We start from the raw sequence: 17,200 nt of genomic DNA, 5'->3' as shown, positions 1-17,200 counted from the left end.
ATTCTAGCAGACGTTTAGAGAAAAGCTGACACCTATCCTTCTCAAACTCTTCCAAAATATAGCATAGGGAGGAACACTCCCAAACTCATTCTACTAGGCCACCATCACCTCGATACCAAAACCAGACAAAGACGTCACAAAAAAAGAAAACTACAGGACAGTATCACGGATAAACATAGATGCAAAAACCCTCAACAAAATATTAGCAAACAAAATCCAACAGCACATTAAAGGATCATACACCATGATCAAGTGGGGTTTATCCCAGGAATGCAAGAATTCTTCAATATACACAAATCAATGTGATACACCATATTAAAAAACTGAAAGATAAAAACCATATGATCATCTCAATAGATTCAGAAAAAGCTTTTGACAAAATTCAACACCCATTTATGATAAAAACTCTCCAGAAAGTAGGAGTAGAGAGAACCTACCTCAACATAATAAAGGCCATATATGACAAACCCACAGCCAACATCCTTCTCAATGGTGAGTAACTGAAACCATTTCCTCTAAGATCAGGAACAAGACAAGGTTGCCCACTCTCACCACTATTATTCAACATAGTTTTGGAAGTTTTAGCCACAGCAATCAGAGAAGAAAAAGAAATAAAAGAAATCCAATAAAATCGGAAAAGAAGTAAAACAGTCACTGTTTGCAGATGACATGATACTATAGAGAATCCTAAAGATGCTAGCTACCAGAAAACTACTAGAGCTAATCAATGAATTTGGTAGAGTAGCATGATACCAAATTAATGCACAGAAATCTCCTGCATTCCTATACACTAACGATGAAAAATCTGAAAGAGAAATTAAGGAAACACTCCCATTTACCACTACAACAGAAAGAATAAAATACTTAGGAATAAACCTACCTAAGGAAACAAAAAACCTGTATGCAGAAAACTATCACACTGATGAAAGACATTAAAGACAATAAAAACAGACAGATAGCTAGACCATGTTCTTGGATTGGAAGAATCAACATTGTGAAAATGACTATACTACCCAAGCAATCTACAGATTCAATGCAAACCCTATCAAACTACCAATGGCATTTTTCACAGAACTAGAACAAAATATTTCACAATTTGTATGGAAACACAAAAGACCCGGAACAGCCAAAGCAATCTTGAGAAAGAAAAATGGAGCTGGAGGAATCAGGCTCCCTGACTTCAGACTATACTACAAACCTACAGTAATCAAGACAGTATGGTACTGACACAAAAACACAAATATAGATCAATGGAACAGGTTAGAAAGCCCAAAGATAAACCCACATACATATGGTCACCTTTGATAAAGGAGGCAAGAGTATACAATGGAGAAAAAACAGCCTCTTCAATAACTGGTGCTGGGAAAACTGGACAGCTACATGTAAAAGAATGAAATTAGAACACTCCCTAACACCATACACAAAAATAACCTCAACATGGATTAAAAACCTAAATGTAAGGCCAGACACTCTAAAACTCTTAGAGGAAAACATGGGCAGAACACTCTATGACATCAATCACAGGAAGATCCTTTTTGACCCACCTCCTAGAGAAATGGAAATAAAAATAAACAAATGGGACCTAATGAAACGTAAAAGCTTTTGCACAGCAAAGGAAACCATAAGACGAAAATACAACCCTCAGAATGGGAGAGAATATCTGCAAACAAAGCAACTGACAAAGGATTAATCTCCAAAATATACAAGCAGCTCATGCAGCTCAGTATCAAAAAAACAAACAACCCAATTCAAAAATGGGCAGAAGACCTAAACAAACATTTCTCCAAAGAAGATATACAGATTGCCAACAAACACATGAAAAGATGCTCAACATCACTAATCATTACAGAAATGTGAATCAAAACTACAATGAGGTATCACTTCACACAGGTCAGAATGGCCATCATTAAAAAATCTACAAACAATAAATGCTCGAGAGGATGTGGAGAAAAGGGAACCCTCTTGCACTGTTGGTGGGAATGTAAATAGATACAGCCACTATGGAGAACAGTATGGAGGTTCCTTAAAAAACTAAAAATAGAACCACCATATGACCCAGCAATACCACTACCGGGCACATACCCTGAGAAAACCATAATTCAAAAAGAGACATGTACCACAATGTTCACTGAAGCACTATTTACAATAGCCAGGACATGGAAGCAACCTAGGTGTCCATCAACAGATGAGTGGATAAAGAAGATGTGGCACATATATACAATGGACTATTACTCTGCCATAAAAGGAAACGAAATTGTGTTATTTGTAGTGAGGTGGATGGACCTAAAGTCTGTCATACAGAGTGAAGTAAATCAGAAAGAGAAAAACAAATACTGTATGCTAACACATGTATACAGAATCTAAAAAAAAATGGTTCTGATGAACCTAGGTGTAGGACAGGAATAAAGACAAAGATGTGGAGAATGGACTTGAGGACACGGGGAGGGGGAAGGGTAAGCTGAGACGAAATGAGAGAGTAACACTGACATATATACACTACCAAATGTAAAACAGCTAGTGGGAAGCAGCTGCTTGGAACAGGGAGATCAGCTGGGTGCCTTGCAACCACTTAGAGGAGTGGGATAAGGAGGGTGGGATGGAGATGCAAGAGGGAGGGGATATGGGGATATACATATGCATATAGTTGACTCACTCAGTTATACAGCAGAAACACAACACTGTAAAGCAATTATACTCCAATAAAGATGTTAAAAAAAAAAAAACCATGAGACACCACTTTGCACGTTTCAGGATGGCTATAATCAAAAAACAAACAAACAAAAGAAAGTGTTGGCACAGATGTGGGAAAATCGAAACCCCTGTATATTGCTGATGGGAATGTAAAATGGTGCAGCTACTGTGAAATACAGTATGGCAATCAAAAAAAAAAAACAAAAAAGCAATTTCTCAAAAAATTAAACACAGAACTACCATATGATCCAGTGATTCCACTTCGGGGTATATACACAAAAGAATCAAAAGTAGGGACACAAACAGATTTTTGCACACTAATGTTCACAGCAGGACTATTCACAGTAAGTGAAAGCAACCCAAAGAGTGGATGCAACCCAAGTCTCCATCAACATATAAATGGATAAACAAACTATAATATACACCTACAATGAAATATTATTCAGCCTTAAAAAGCAAATTTTGGTACATGCTATAACATGGAAGAACCCTGAAGACATTCTAAGTGAATTAAGTCTATCACTTAAGGTCAAATATTGTGTTTCCACACTAGTGAAATTCATAAGGAAAGAATGTAAAATAGTGGTTGTGAGGGCCTGGGAGGAGGGGGAAATGGGGAGTTACCAGGAAGGGAGTTTCAACATGGGAAGATGAAAAAAGTTCTGAAAATGGATGGTGGTGATGGTTGCACAAATGTGAATGCACTTAACGTCACAGAACTGTATATTTAAAAATTATTAAAATGGTAAATTATACGTACATTTTATCACTTTAAAAACATAAAAGTAAAAAGAAGGAATGGGGCTTCCCTGGTGGCGCAGTGGTTGGGAGTCTGCCTGCCAATGCAGGGGATGCGGGTTCGTGCCCCGGTCCGGGAGGATCCCACGTGCCGTGGAGCGGCTGGGCCTGTGGGCCGTGGCCACTGGTCCTGTGTGTCCGGAGCCTGTGCTCCGCAGTGGGAGGCCCGCGCACCACAAAAAAAAAAAAAAAAAAAAAGGAATGAAAAATTTGCTATATTTTACTGGAATTAATTCAGTATTAACTTGAAGTATATTGTAATAAGATTCATTTTTTAATTGCTAAAGCAACCGTTAATAAAATAACTCAGAAAGTATGATTAAGAAATCAAAGCAATTAAAGGAATAACGGGTAAACAAAAAACATGTGAGTGTGAGGTGTAGAAAAGAAATAGCAAAGTAGCTAATGTAAATCCAACCACATCAGTAATCACATTATATGTGAACGAACAAAACACTCCAATCAAAAGGCAGGAATTATCAGATTGGATTTTTGAAACAACAGCAAAAAGCAAGATCTAAGTATATGATATCTATACAAGACACAGTTGAGACTGAAAGACATAAGCAGTTTGAAAGTAAAAGGGTGGAAAAAGATATGTCACACAAGTGGTGATATTAAGAGAAGTGTAGTGGCAATGTTAAGGCAAAACAAAATACACTTCAAGAAAGGGAACATTAGTAGAGAGAGGGAATTTCATAATGATAAATCAGTTAATACAAAGGGAAGATAAAACAATTATAAAGGTATACAAATCTAACAACACAGCCCAAAAACACATGAAGCAAAAACTGACAGAACTCAAAGAAGAAACTGGCAATTCAACAACAGAGTTGGAGTCTTCAATCTTCACTTTCAATAACTGGCAGAACTAGACTTAACATTAGCAAGGCTATAGAACACTTAACCATATCAACCAATTTAACCTAATATTTAGAGAACACTCTGCCAACAGCAGAACACATTCTTTACAAGTGCTCACTGCACATTCATTTACACAAACCATATGTTAACCCATAAAACAAGTCTTAATAACCTTAAAAGAATAAAATCACCCAAAATATATATTCCCCAACCAAATGAAATTACGCTAGAAATCAATAGCAGAATTTGGGAAATCCTCAAATATTTAGAAATTAAACCACAACACTTCTAAATAATCCATGATTCAAAGAAATTGGTTAAATTTTTAAAACTGAACTAAATGAAAACAAAATTGGAACGTATCAAAGTTATAGTGGAGCAGGCGACGAATGGGCAGAACACAGGATTTTTAGGGCAGGAAAAATACTCTGTATGGTATTACAACGATGGATATGTCATCAGACATCTGTCCAACCACACTGAACACACATACCAAGAGTAAACTCTTAGGTAAACTATGAACTTTGGGTAAGTACGATGTGTCAATGTAGGTTTATCCTTGGTTTAAAAAAAAAGTACCATTCTGATGACTGATGTTGATAATGGGGGAGGCTGTGCATGTGTAAAGGGGGGGGACATGGGAAATCTATTTACCTTCCTCTCAATTTTACTGTAAACCTGAAACTGCTCAAAAAAAAGAAAAAAGTTATGGAATACAGCTAATACAGTACTTAGAAGAAAACTTAGAGCTTAAAATGCCTATTTTAAAAAAAGAAATGCCTCTAATAACCTGTTCTCAACCTAGCAAAATTACTTTTAATTTGCTTTATACAAATTAAACCCAAAGCAAGCTGAAGAAAATAGTTTTTTAAGAAAATTCAATGCAGAAATCAACAGAAAACAGAAAATTAATAGACTAAGATCAGTAAAACCAAACACTGGTTCTCTGTAAAGATCTAAAAAATTGATAAAATTTTAGCTAGACTGATGTGGGGAGTCCCTTGTGATTCCGTATCAATTTTAGAGTGATTTTCGTATTTCTGCAAAAAAAAACACTGTTGGGATTGCACTGAATCTGTAGGCTACTTTGGGTACTACTGGCATCTTAACAATATTGTCTTCCAACCCGTAAAGATGAGACGTCTTTCCACTTATTTGCATCTTCTTTCTTTCAGCAATGTTTTGTAGTTGTTAGCCTATGTCTTTCGCCTCCTTAGTTAAGTTTAATCCTAAGATTTTACTTTTTTTTCTCAGCAACCATTTTTTGAATTAACCGTTTTTAGTTAACTGACAATGTTGTGTTAGCTTCAGGTACACAGAAAAGTGACTCAGTTATATCAAATACACACTTTTTTTTTCAGATTCTTTTCCATTACAGGTTATTACAAGACATTGAATATAGTTCCCTTTGCTACACAGTAGATCCTTGTTTTTTATCTATTTTAGACATAGTAGTGTGTATATGTTAATCCCAAACTCCCCCCACGCTCTGTATTTTATTCGTTTTGATGTTACTGTAAATGGAACTTTTTTCTTAATTTCATTTCTAGATGCTCATTGTTTTTGTATAAAAATGCAACTGAATTTTGCATCTTGATTTTATGTCCTGTAATTTTCCTGAATTTATTAGTTCTAACTACAAAAAAAACTACTGAAGTAAACAAGCTTTGGCAAGGCTGCAGAACAATATACAAAAATCAATTTTATATCTATATACCAGTAACAATCTGAAAATGAAATTACATTCAAAACAGCATCATAAAAGATAAATAAGATACTTAAAAATAAGTTTAACAAAAGTGAGAGACCTGTACACTGAAAACGAAAAAATACTGCCAACAGAAACTTTTGTTTTGTTTATTTTATATTGGAGTATAGCCGATTAACAACAGAAACTTTTTACAATCTAAATAAATGGAGAAACACTCATGTTTATGAGTGTCTGATTTAGTGACATTTTCTGAAAATCCCAGCAAGGTTTTTCTTTTTTTTTTTTTTTTTTTTTTTTTTGGTAGAAATTGACAAGATGATCTTAAAAATTGATATAGAAATGCAAAGGATCTAGAATAGCAAAGTAATTTTGAAAGCAAAAAGTAGGAGTTTCACCACCCTGCCATAAAAGCTATAGTGTGATGTCAGCCTGATGATAGACATATTAACAGAATAGAATAGAAAATACAGAAATAAACCCTTACATTTATGGTCAACTGATTTTTGACAAAGGTGCCAATGCAATTCAATAGTGAAAAGAGTCTTTCCAACAAATAATGCTAAAACAACTGGATCTATATGTAAAAAAGAAACTGAACTTAGACCTTTACCTCAAACCACGGATAAAAATCAACTCAAAACATGTGACAGACCTATGTGTAAGAGTTCAGACGATAAAACTTACAAAAGAAAATACAGAACATGTCTGTGACCTTGGACCAGCCAAAGGTTCCTTAGATAAGACACAAAAAGCATGATTCATAAAAGAAAGAGATGATAATCCAGACTTCATCAAAACTAAACTTTTGTTCTTCAAAAGGTCACATTAAGAAACTGAAAAGACAAATCAAAGACTGATAAAATATATGCAAGTCATATATCTGATAAAGAACTTGTATCTAGAATATATAAAGAACTCTTACAACTCAATGAGACAAACATTCCAATTAAAAAAAAAGGGGGGGGCAAAGGATTTGAATAGATATTTCACCAAATAAGGTATACAAATGACTAATAAGCACATGAAAAGATGTTAAACATTTTAGTCATTAGGAATATACAAATTAAAGCTACAAGGAGATACCACTACAAACCCACTAAATGGCTATAATAAAGAAGATTGACAGAAGCTTGACAAGTGTTAACAGGATGTGGAGAAACAGAAACCTTCATACACTCCTGGTGCGGATGTAAAATGTGACAGCTACTTTGAACATTTTGGCAGTTTCCTAAAAAGCTAAACACAAACTTACCATACGACCTAGCACTTCCATTCTTAGGTATCTCCCCAAGAGAAATGATAATATATAATCTCACAAAAAAGTATACACAGATGTCTACAGTAGCATTATTCATAATGGTCCAAAATTAGAAACAATCGAAACACCCATCAACTGGTGAATGGACTAAAAAAATGTATGGTATATCCATATAATGGAATAATATTCAGCAATAAAAAGGAGTACCGCCAAATCCAACGGGACAAAAAGCCAGCCAATGATTTCCTGGGGCCGGAGTGGGAGCAGAGGTTGACTGCAAATGAGCATAATACTTTTGAGGTTGTTATCAATGTTCTAAAACTAGACTGTAATGATGATTGCACAATGCTATTAATTTACTAAAAATCACTGTACACTTACAATAGATGGATTTTATACACCTCAATAAAGCTGTTTGAAAATTAAACCACAGCAAATCCTACTTTATATTTACAATAATAACCAAAATTTCATATGTAAGTTTAAGTATGATTTACGATTGAAATAAGGCAATCACTTGGGAAGACAGGTTTGTGATAGCAACTCAAAGCAAAGCAATTATAATGGACTTAAAAGAAAAGTAAGATACCTTGATCTCAAACAATTCATGTTTGCTGGTCAATTTTTTAAAAAAAGAAGAAAATTAAGCAATTGTCTCACTCTGTGGCAAGTCTGAATTCTAGAACATTTAAAAATGCTTAAATTGTAAATTTATTTTTTCTAACCTGATAAACTACATAATAAAAGCTTTATTTAGTAGTAAATGGAATGCTTTAAGGCAGTATTTTCTATACTATTTTAGATAACATATAAACACTGTATTAAATATTTAATCATATGTGAGAAAATAAATTTTTTCAATTCTCCAATCCTTTTGATTTAGGTAAGGAGGAAATCTGCATGAGGGCCTAGTTTACTTCTAAACACTTCTCATGTAATCTGCCATTTTAAAGAAAAAGGTAAGAGCCTTTGGCAGGAAACTAGATTTTCATAACATTCTTTTCATTGTATTCCCTCATGCAGTAACCCTCTATTCATACAAGTGGTGCTAGTTTTCCATTTGTAATAAAGATATAAATTAATTTATTTTGAAAGAGAACTTCAAGTCTAAAAGTTAGATTGGATAGGTACTATGAGGACAGGGCAAAAATCATGAGTGAGGTATGTTAAGAACCTAAATTCAGGAAACTTTGATTCCCATGTTGTAAAGCACACAATCCACAGTAAACTCAGATGAATGTTCACGAGTAAAACGGATCACTTCGATAATTCACGAGCACCTGAAGATAAGCAAAATGTCTTTAATGTTCTTATTCGGCTTCTTTTGTGTGTGTGACCTTCTTTTTCCATAGATCACATCAATATAAACACATACCAGGAACCAGGAGTTCAACTAGCTGTAATACTGCACAGTAGCTTAAGTTTTGGCAAACAGCAGATTATCTAATAATTAAAGAAGGACCCTTTATCATGTACCACTTTTTCCCCCAGCTTTAATGGATATGACTGACATATAACACTGTAAAAGTTTAAGATTTACATGTTGATTTCATACACTTATATATTGCAAAATGATTACCACCATAGTCTTAGCTAACACTTGCATCATGTCACATAATTACCATTTCTTTTTTGTAGTGAACACATTGAAAATCTACTCTCATCTAAGCAACTTTCAAGTATATAATACAGTATTATCAACTATAATCACCATGCTGTACATGAATTTACTCATCTTACAGCTGGAAGTCTATGCTCTTGGACCAACATCTCCCCTTTTCCACCCTCCCCAGCCCCTCGTATCCACCATTCTAGAATGTTTCTATGCATTCAGCTTTTTCAGATTCCATATAGATAAATGATATCATACATGAATTGTCTCTGACTTATTCCACTTAGCATAATGCCCTCAAGGTCCTGCCATGTCACCGCAAATGGTTTAAGATGTCCTTCTTTCTCATGGCTGAATAATATTCCGCTGTGTATATGTACCACATCTCCTTTATCCATTCATCCACTGACAGATACTTAGGTTACTTCCACATCTTGTCTATTGTGAATAACATGTACCACTTTTCTAATATAATTTGGACTGTGTGTAATAAAAAGGTATTTAATTCACCTTCACTTATATAACCCTCGCTAATCAAATTTTTCTGATTTTAAGTTGTTATTTAGTATTACCACATTTTTTTAAGTTACATGTCAACATTTAAAAATCTTCCAATTATTAAAACTTGAAAAAATTCTGTGCTATGCATAGGACAGATATCCTAAATTCATTAACTTATTTTAAATACTTATTAAGCATGTGCTTTGTGCAAAGCATTATGGATAATACAAAATAAGATCACTTCTAAAATAACACAATGGGGCTTCCCTGGTGGCGCAGTAGTTGAGAGTCCGCCTGCCGATGCAGGGGACACGGGTTCGTGCCCCGGTCCGGGAAGATCACACATACCGTGGAGCGGCTAGACCCGTGAGCATGGCCGCTGAGCCTGCGCGTCCGGAGCCTGTGCTCCGCAACGGGAGAGGCCACAACAGTGAGAGGCCCGCGTACCGCAAAAAAAAATAAATAAAAATAAATAAAATAATACAATGTTGTAACTCAATTACACTTCAATTAAATAAATAAATAAGACCACTTCTGCACTCCAGAAACTTACAATCTAGTTGGAGAAATAAAGCATGTGTACAAAACTACAGTACAAACAGTAGTTCATCAAAAAAAAATGAATATTTCTAATTACAGTAAATAAAGAATGACTCACAGAGCAGGATTTCAACAGTAGCTAAAGTTTGAATAATATTCTGATAGGCAGAGATGGGGCAAGAGAGCATCCCAAGAGGGGAGTTCTCTGGTATCAAACTAAGGAGTTTGAACTTCATTCTTTAACCAACAGTGAACCCTAAATGACTTCCAACCAATGAGTTTATAAGGAAGGCTCTCTGGAGGCATTAACAGAATAGGGTTGAAAAGGTGAGAAATGGGAGACCTGGAAAAATATAGGTACAATACAAATTAAGTTACCTTCCTAAGGTCACACAGTTAATCATACACCTGATTCTTTGAACGTCTATCTCATTGTTTTCCATTATTAGTATACAGCAACAAGAGGATAAATTTCTATTCAAGGTTACTCAAAGACAATTTATTTCATAAGGCCAGTAATTATTTATCTATTTCAGCTTTTTATTAGTAGTGATAACTCACAAAATTTTCATTTATATTAACACACTAATATCTTTGGATAGAATGTTTTTTTCATACAATGTGCACCTTAATCCCTTTCATATACTGCCTATTTATACTACCTTTTTCACAGGAGGTGTTCATATATTTGAAATAATCAATGACCTGAAAACTGAAATAAGACTAATTTAGAATTACAGCATTCTAAGGTATCATTTTGTGGTTCACATATGTAGACTTTTTGTACTCACAGTTAAGGAGTATATTAAAGGAATAATTCTAGGCTCTATGATACAGTACAAAACACAATTCATCTCACAAAACACCCATGTCAATCATAAATCATAATGTGCTTTAAACAGCAGCTTCATCCTCAAAGCTGAAACTAGTCCTTTTACAATACCCTTGGCAGAAATACATCATCAACTGCTCCATCAAGTAAGTGCCACCTCTAGCACCCCAATCTAACATACATACCAAACCTTTTTGGAGTCCCCTTTTTTGGGTTCCAAAATATATGGATGATCCCTGTTGTAAGCTCAAGTAGTTTTTAAAACTCCTAAATAGAATCACAAAGTAGAGAAAGCAATTTACATCAACATGTTACAATGAAAACAAGTCACATCCTCACATTAAAAATGAAATCAAGGGCTTCCCTGGTGGCGCAGTGGTTGAGAATCCGCCTGCCGATGCAGTGGACACGGGTTCGTGCCCCAGTCCGGGAAGATCCCACATGCCGCGGAGCGGCTGGGCCCGTGAGCCATGGCCGCTGAGCCTGTGCGTCCAGAGCCTGTGCTCCGCAATGGGAGAGGCCACAGCAGTGAGAGGCCCACGTACCACAAAAAAAAAAAACAAAAAAACCGAAATCAAAAAGCAAAATGAGTATCTACAGAAACTCTTTTTGTTTATTAACATATCTGAAAAGCACTATACTACATTTCTCAAACTTGGAGTCAGGAAAGAATTTTGAAGAGATATGATTCTATAACACTGGGATTCCAAATAGCTACTTACAGTTTATAATAGTAGCTATATGAGGTATTGATACATATAAGCTCACTAGAAGACCCATAAAATGTACAAAAGTTATCCTTAGAGATTTTATTTTAATGTTTCCATTGTCTCATGTCTAATCAACATTTTCCAGACAACAATTCCTTTAGACATTAAAAAACAAAACAGCTAGACTATCAAATGCGCGATCCTCCCACAAGGGTAGTTTTTTCTTTTGAAAAATGCATTCCTCCTGAGTTTAACTTACTAAGAGAGCCCTAACAAAATTTCAAGTAAGCAAACCGTGTTATATCCTCTCATCTCTTTGAGCATGTTTCTCCCTGTCTCCAAATGCCCTCAAGCTGCTTTTAAGACCTCAAACTCCATAAAACCCTCTTCAGATCTTCAAAATTCACTTTATTCTGTAAAATTACTTGCATATACAATGCCTCCAAAATCAAAGCTTTCATATTCTCACGCAAACATTTTAAACCAATTCACTCTAAATTATATAGAAATAACTGATAGCTACTCAATTTAGGTAGAGGTGTTTTCACTTCTAAAAGAAGTCTGTTGACCTAAATTATGTAAGTTAAAATAAATTTAAGTTTAGAAATTTAAAAATCAAAATAAAAACTGGCGTCTGGCACCTGTTCCCCCATTCACCCAGTTATAGACCTTAAATTCATCTGGTCCAATACTTTAATCTTTAAAGTGACAGTGATGCCAGAGATCAAAGTTAACCATTCGTAAACCTACAGTACCATGGAGCCTCCTCTAAGGTATTCCTGCATATCATTTCACATACTTCTGACCCCACAGATTCTGTACAAACTAACTTTTTGCACAGTGGATCTTAATGGTAGTGGCCCCAGCACTTCTGTAGGAAGCAGCTATCTGTGTGCACGGTGGGAATCTGAAAGAAAGGAGTATGAGTAGTTTTACATTCCAGGACTGCCTTTGATTTATTTAGTATGTAAGTCCAAAAGCACAAAAACCTGATATTCTTAATATTCACGATATCCCTAAGAAAGTCAAGGCACATTTTTGTTTCTTCTACAGAAGAACAGTAGCCTACAGGCTTCTGGTCTATTCCTCCTTCAAATTAAGTTTAGTTCCGCCTAAAATTAAGTTAGGTCTTCCCTTTATAAAGATAAGGAAAGTTAAATTTTAGGCTTTACAAACAATTTGTTAAATTAGAGTGAAATTATGTACTAAATTCAGAAGGCAATTTAAAATTCAAGTTCTTATTATTTTTTTCTTTATATGCTTTAAGTATAATAGTTATATACAACCAAATAAAATATTATTCAATTGGCATACACGATGTAAATGAATTAGTATCTCATTTAAGAAGCAAATGATATGCAATACATATATTCAAAAAATGCAATCAAGCACCAGACAGAAGAGTCACACTGTTGTTTTATAACAGCCTATTTTGTTCTGATATATATTTAAAAATTAAATCAGCTAAAACTTAATGGCAAATAGTCTGATTTAAACACTATGATAGTCATATAAAAGATACCAGAAATATTTAAATCTCATCATCACTTTTACCAGGGCTGTGTGTGAGGGTAGTCAAGGGCCTTAAAGGCATTCAAATGGTCAGATACAAAGATGTGACAGTTTTAACTAATTTAACTAAAACCAGTACTTCACACAGATCTAACAAAGCTAAGGTCACGACCTATTTCCACTTGGTAAAATTAGCTTTGAAAAGAGAACGACTTTACTCTGACATCGATTAGTACTGCCTTCGGGGGGGGCATTTTTATACTCTATTTTGTTGCTTTTATAAACAGCACCGTCAAGGAAAATAAGGAGTATCCTATCCACCACTTATTTTTGAAGTTATCTACTCAGTAATTAGATACAAGAAATAAAAAAGCAAGATTCACAGAAAGCAAAAACAGAACACCGGTTCACGCTCTTCCCAAATCTTATTACTTCCAGGTGTGACTACCAGGAGCAGCGCGAACAGATTTGAGCTCTACATCCGCTCCTTCCAACCCCCTACAATTCTCTACAGAAGAGGCCAAGAGCAGCAGAAAAAAGAACTGGCCTGAAAGTGGAAAGGAGATGTTGGGGTGAGGCGAGGAGATGGATTATCAGAACTTTAGTAAAAAAATAACTCTGGCTGTTAATTGCTAGAAGTAAGTTATCACAGCAAGTAAAGTCTGACACTGGGTAAAGCCCAACAGGCTTTCCCTAACTTCAAAACAATGGCCTTTAGGGCAAGGAAGGGCTAGGAACAAAACAGCAGCCAGATTCCTAATTGCGGAAAGTTTAAACAAATTTGTTCCTCAGCGAATGGGGGAAGGGAGAGGAGGGAAAGTCTGGGCTCTGCCGAGGGAGCGCGTGGGGTCCGCACTATGCGCGGCCGTCGGTCCAACGCAGGGAGGCGCTGGGATTTGGGGCAGCAGCGACGACATCCACCCTGGAGCCCTGGCCGGAGGACGTGTTAGGACCCGGGGGTTCATGCGGCCGAGTAGGTGGAACAAGGACGCCGACGGCGAAGACGAATGGGTCCGGCGCGAAGGGGCAGGGGTCCCAGACTCTGGGTGGAAGTTGGGGGCGAGACGATGCCGGGATGCCGGGGAGGGAGAGGCGAGAGACGGCGGGCGGCTCTACTTACTCGGCTGTACCAGATGCTGAGGCGGGCCGGGGCCAGCACGGCGAAGAAAGTCCTCTGGGGGTCGGACTGAACGTGGAAAGGCGCCTCGGCCGGGCTCCCCAGAGGGCAGAGCAGCCTCTTGGGCCAGCCGCTCAGGAAATACATGGTCCGCGCGGAGCCGCCGACGCCGCGGCGCCCGGCGGCCCCCGGCCCCGTCCGTCACACTCAGCGGCCCGGGGCCGGACGCCCGTCTCCCACACCGCCACCGGCCGAGTCGGCGGCGGCGGCGGTGGCAGCTCAGGGCATTTGCCCGTTGGCCGGGCCGGGCCGGGCCGGGCCGACGCGAAGCTAAGCGACGAAGGAACCCCCGCGCAGACGGGGCCCAGTGTGGGGGAGGGAGGGGGAGGGAGAGTCGGGACCGGGAGGGGGCGGGAGGAGCTGGAAAAGCTGGGAAGGCCCGCCCCGGCCCCGCCCCTTCCTCGGGCCGCCCTGGCGTCACCACGCCGCGCCGCGTGTGTCTGGCCGGGGAGGGCTGCTGCGCGCGCGCGCGTACTGGAGACTTCTCCCTCCCCCTCCCTCTGCTTTCTGAAACTTCGCCTTGGGCTTCACTTCAACACGCATGCGCCTTTGCCCCGCTCTTGCTCCTCTGCACCTCCCACTTGCAGTGTAGAGCGTGTAGTCAGGGCTAGAAGGCGGGACCACCGCCTGAGACTCGGCGACAGGTGGGCCGAGCCTGCGAGACGCAGCTACAAGGCGACTACGAGCTGGAGCCGCCCCTTGCCTGGCCTAGCCAAATTTGACTTCCCTCGCGGATTGGTGCGGCCTCTTGTGGAGGCGGTCCCGGAGCTGCACCGCCGAGCGGGGGTGGGGGTGGGGGGAATTGCAGAGGAGGGCGAGTCACGTGACGCTCCCTGCTCTAGTTCCGGTCCTGGCTTCTGGTCTCGGTGCTGGTTTGTCGTGTCCCTCGCCCAGTGAGCCTTTCTTGTTTGACAAGGTCTGCAGTGGAACCTGGTGGTGAATTTCCTGCCCTCATGGAGTTTACACCCTAGAGGGGCCCTTTATTTCAATTCGTAAATAAACCACCGTGAAAGTGCCTGAATCCTGTTCTCTGTCCTTCAGGAATTCTAAATGTAGTGTATATTTTTGAATTCAGTTTGCATTTTTCTGTCCTTTTACCAACCATAATGTTAAACAAGGCGCGGCTTTCTCTTTTGCACTCTCAGTAGGGTATAAGATTTAATTTTAGAGCTGGAACAGACTTTAGAGATTCTGTAGTTCAATGTTTAACTTTTTGGACCCAGGGATCACCTTAATAAGAGGGTTTTCTTAAGTGTTGACTCTGCGATTACCTCTGAATAGGATGGCAGGAGTGGCAAGGGACTGTGGAGTAAGGGAAGGGGGCGGGGGCGTCTGGATTAAAAGACTTGCTTCTCAGTATCTACTTTTTTGTACAGTCTGAATTTTTCCACGTGTTTCTATTACTTTTTCAATTAAAGGATTTTTAAGTTAGCCCAGGTTTTAAAAAAAATGTTAGCTCACATGAAAAAGTAGCAAGATAAACAGCAAAAGAGGAAACAAAGTAACTTAATCCGTATCAGATGTAGTATTGTAGCTGGTATTCATAACAAAATATGTAACTTTCCATGATTTTCCTAAACATTCAGTGCATTCCCCAGAAGGCGATCAAAGAACCCAGGATTCCTCAAATTAAAGTTGAAATTGTCTCACCGCTCACCAGCCTCTTGTGGTCAGACCGTGTCTCCTTCCTGGTGTTTTTTTTCTGACAAACAGCAAAGCAGCCTGGAACGTAGTAAGAATAGTAAACTCAAAGTATTTGTCAAAGGAAACTTTGAATGTAACAATGATCCAGCTGAACTGTACCATTAGACAAAGAGGCCCAGAGTGGTTTCTTGACTTGCCAATATAAAATTGTAGAAGAATAACAGTGGCATCATACTGTCATCTAACATTCTCAGATTCAGTTATGCACTTGGCAGAAAGAGAGAGTAAATTAAAATAAGTTACAGGGCACCAATTCCACTGGCAAAATTTCCTGAGAGTGTATTCGTCCCAGCTCTCCTTCAGAGGTTCTTTGTTCTCACGTGCTTCCTAAATGTTAGCATTTAACTGCACTCAAGCACATTTTACGGAACTTCTAAGTAATTTTCATTGCTCTCAGTTTTAACTTCACATGCTGGCTTTAGAATCTAATTTCCCTGCCACACTCCTTTGTAGCATTTAAGTTTTGCAGAATCTTTTCAAATGCATGACTTGATTTCGTTCCACAGTAAATCTTCAAGGTAGGTAATACTGGTGTGATGTTATTCTCACTTTCTTAATGAGGAAACAGGACTAGAGTGGTGGACATGCCTAAAGTCACATGGTCTGAAGAGAACTGGCCTTCCTTCTACAGACCTAGTGATCTTTGGATTGAACTGAACTGTGGTAGCTGCTCCAGGCAGTGCGACCCTGTAGGCCTTTCACCCTGTGGGGGGAAAAGTAAAATATTTGACTCTCCACAATCCCTTACTTAAGAGTTCCTCCACTGTGATAGAAACCTTATGAACTGGACTTTCCAGCTTTAAAATATCAGTGTAATGTTACTCTAAATACACTAGCAATTCCTGTGCCCTGGATGTTCCTTCTCTTCCTTTCCCTACACCACCACCATCACTCTCAAGTCAAACTTAATGAACTCTATTCTGAGCTAAGACTGAGGTGTAAAGTGAACATGAATAGGTATGTGTTTTCATGTATCAAATTAATGGGTTTTTTAATTAGAAGAAATGTTGGTACACAGAAACAGAGGTATATTTATAAATGGTTGGTGAAAGTATAATTTGGTACAATTTTTCTAAAGAGTAGTTGGTATTACATTTAAGAAAGAGAGATCTTGAGATTAGCAGGCAAGATGGCGGAAGAGTAAGACGCGGAGATCACCTTCCTCCTCACAGATACATCAGAAATACAGCTACACGGGGAACTTCTCCTATAGAACACCCACCGAACGCTGGCAGAAGACCTCAGACCTCACAAAAGGCAAGAAACCCCCCACGTACCTGGGTAGGCAAA

General features: G+C 38.3%; 1 protein-coding gene across 7 annotated transcripts in view; it reads right to left on the bottom strand.

The window, feature by feature from the left end:
* Positions 1 to 14,370, bottom strand: part of RIC1 (RIC1 homolog, RAB6A GEF complex partner 1) — a 174,437-nt gene extending 160,067 nt beyond the window's left edge. For all 7 annotated transcript variants that reach the window (XR_008618234.1, XR_003681261.2, XR_003681263.2 and 4 more), the window contains exon 1: positions 14,150 to 14,370. Coding sequence is in view for 3 of the 7 variants with exons in the window: in XM_007108079.4 (XP_007108141.1) it covers positions 14,150 to 14,293 (144 nt within the window). In the remaining 4 variants the exon portion in view is untranslated. The remainder of the gene's footprint in view (positions 1 to 14,149) is intronic.
* Between the last annotated feature and the right edge of the window lie 2,830 nt (positions 14,371 to 17,200).

The sequence above is a fragment of the Physeter macrocephalus genome, chromosome 9 (genome assembly GCF_002837175.3).
Source record: "Physeter macrocephalus isolate SW-GA chromosome 9, ASM283717v5, whole genome shotgun sequence".
NCBI lineage: Eukaryota > Metazoa > Chordata > Mammalia > Artiodactyla > Physeteridae > Physeter > Physeter macrocephalus.
This window is presented reverse-complemented; position numbering and strand designations above follow the sequence as displayed.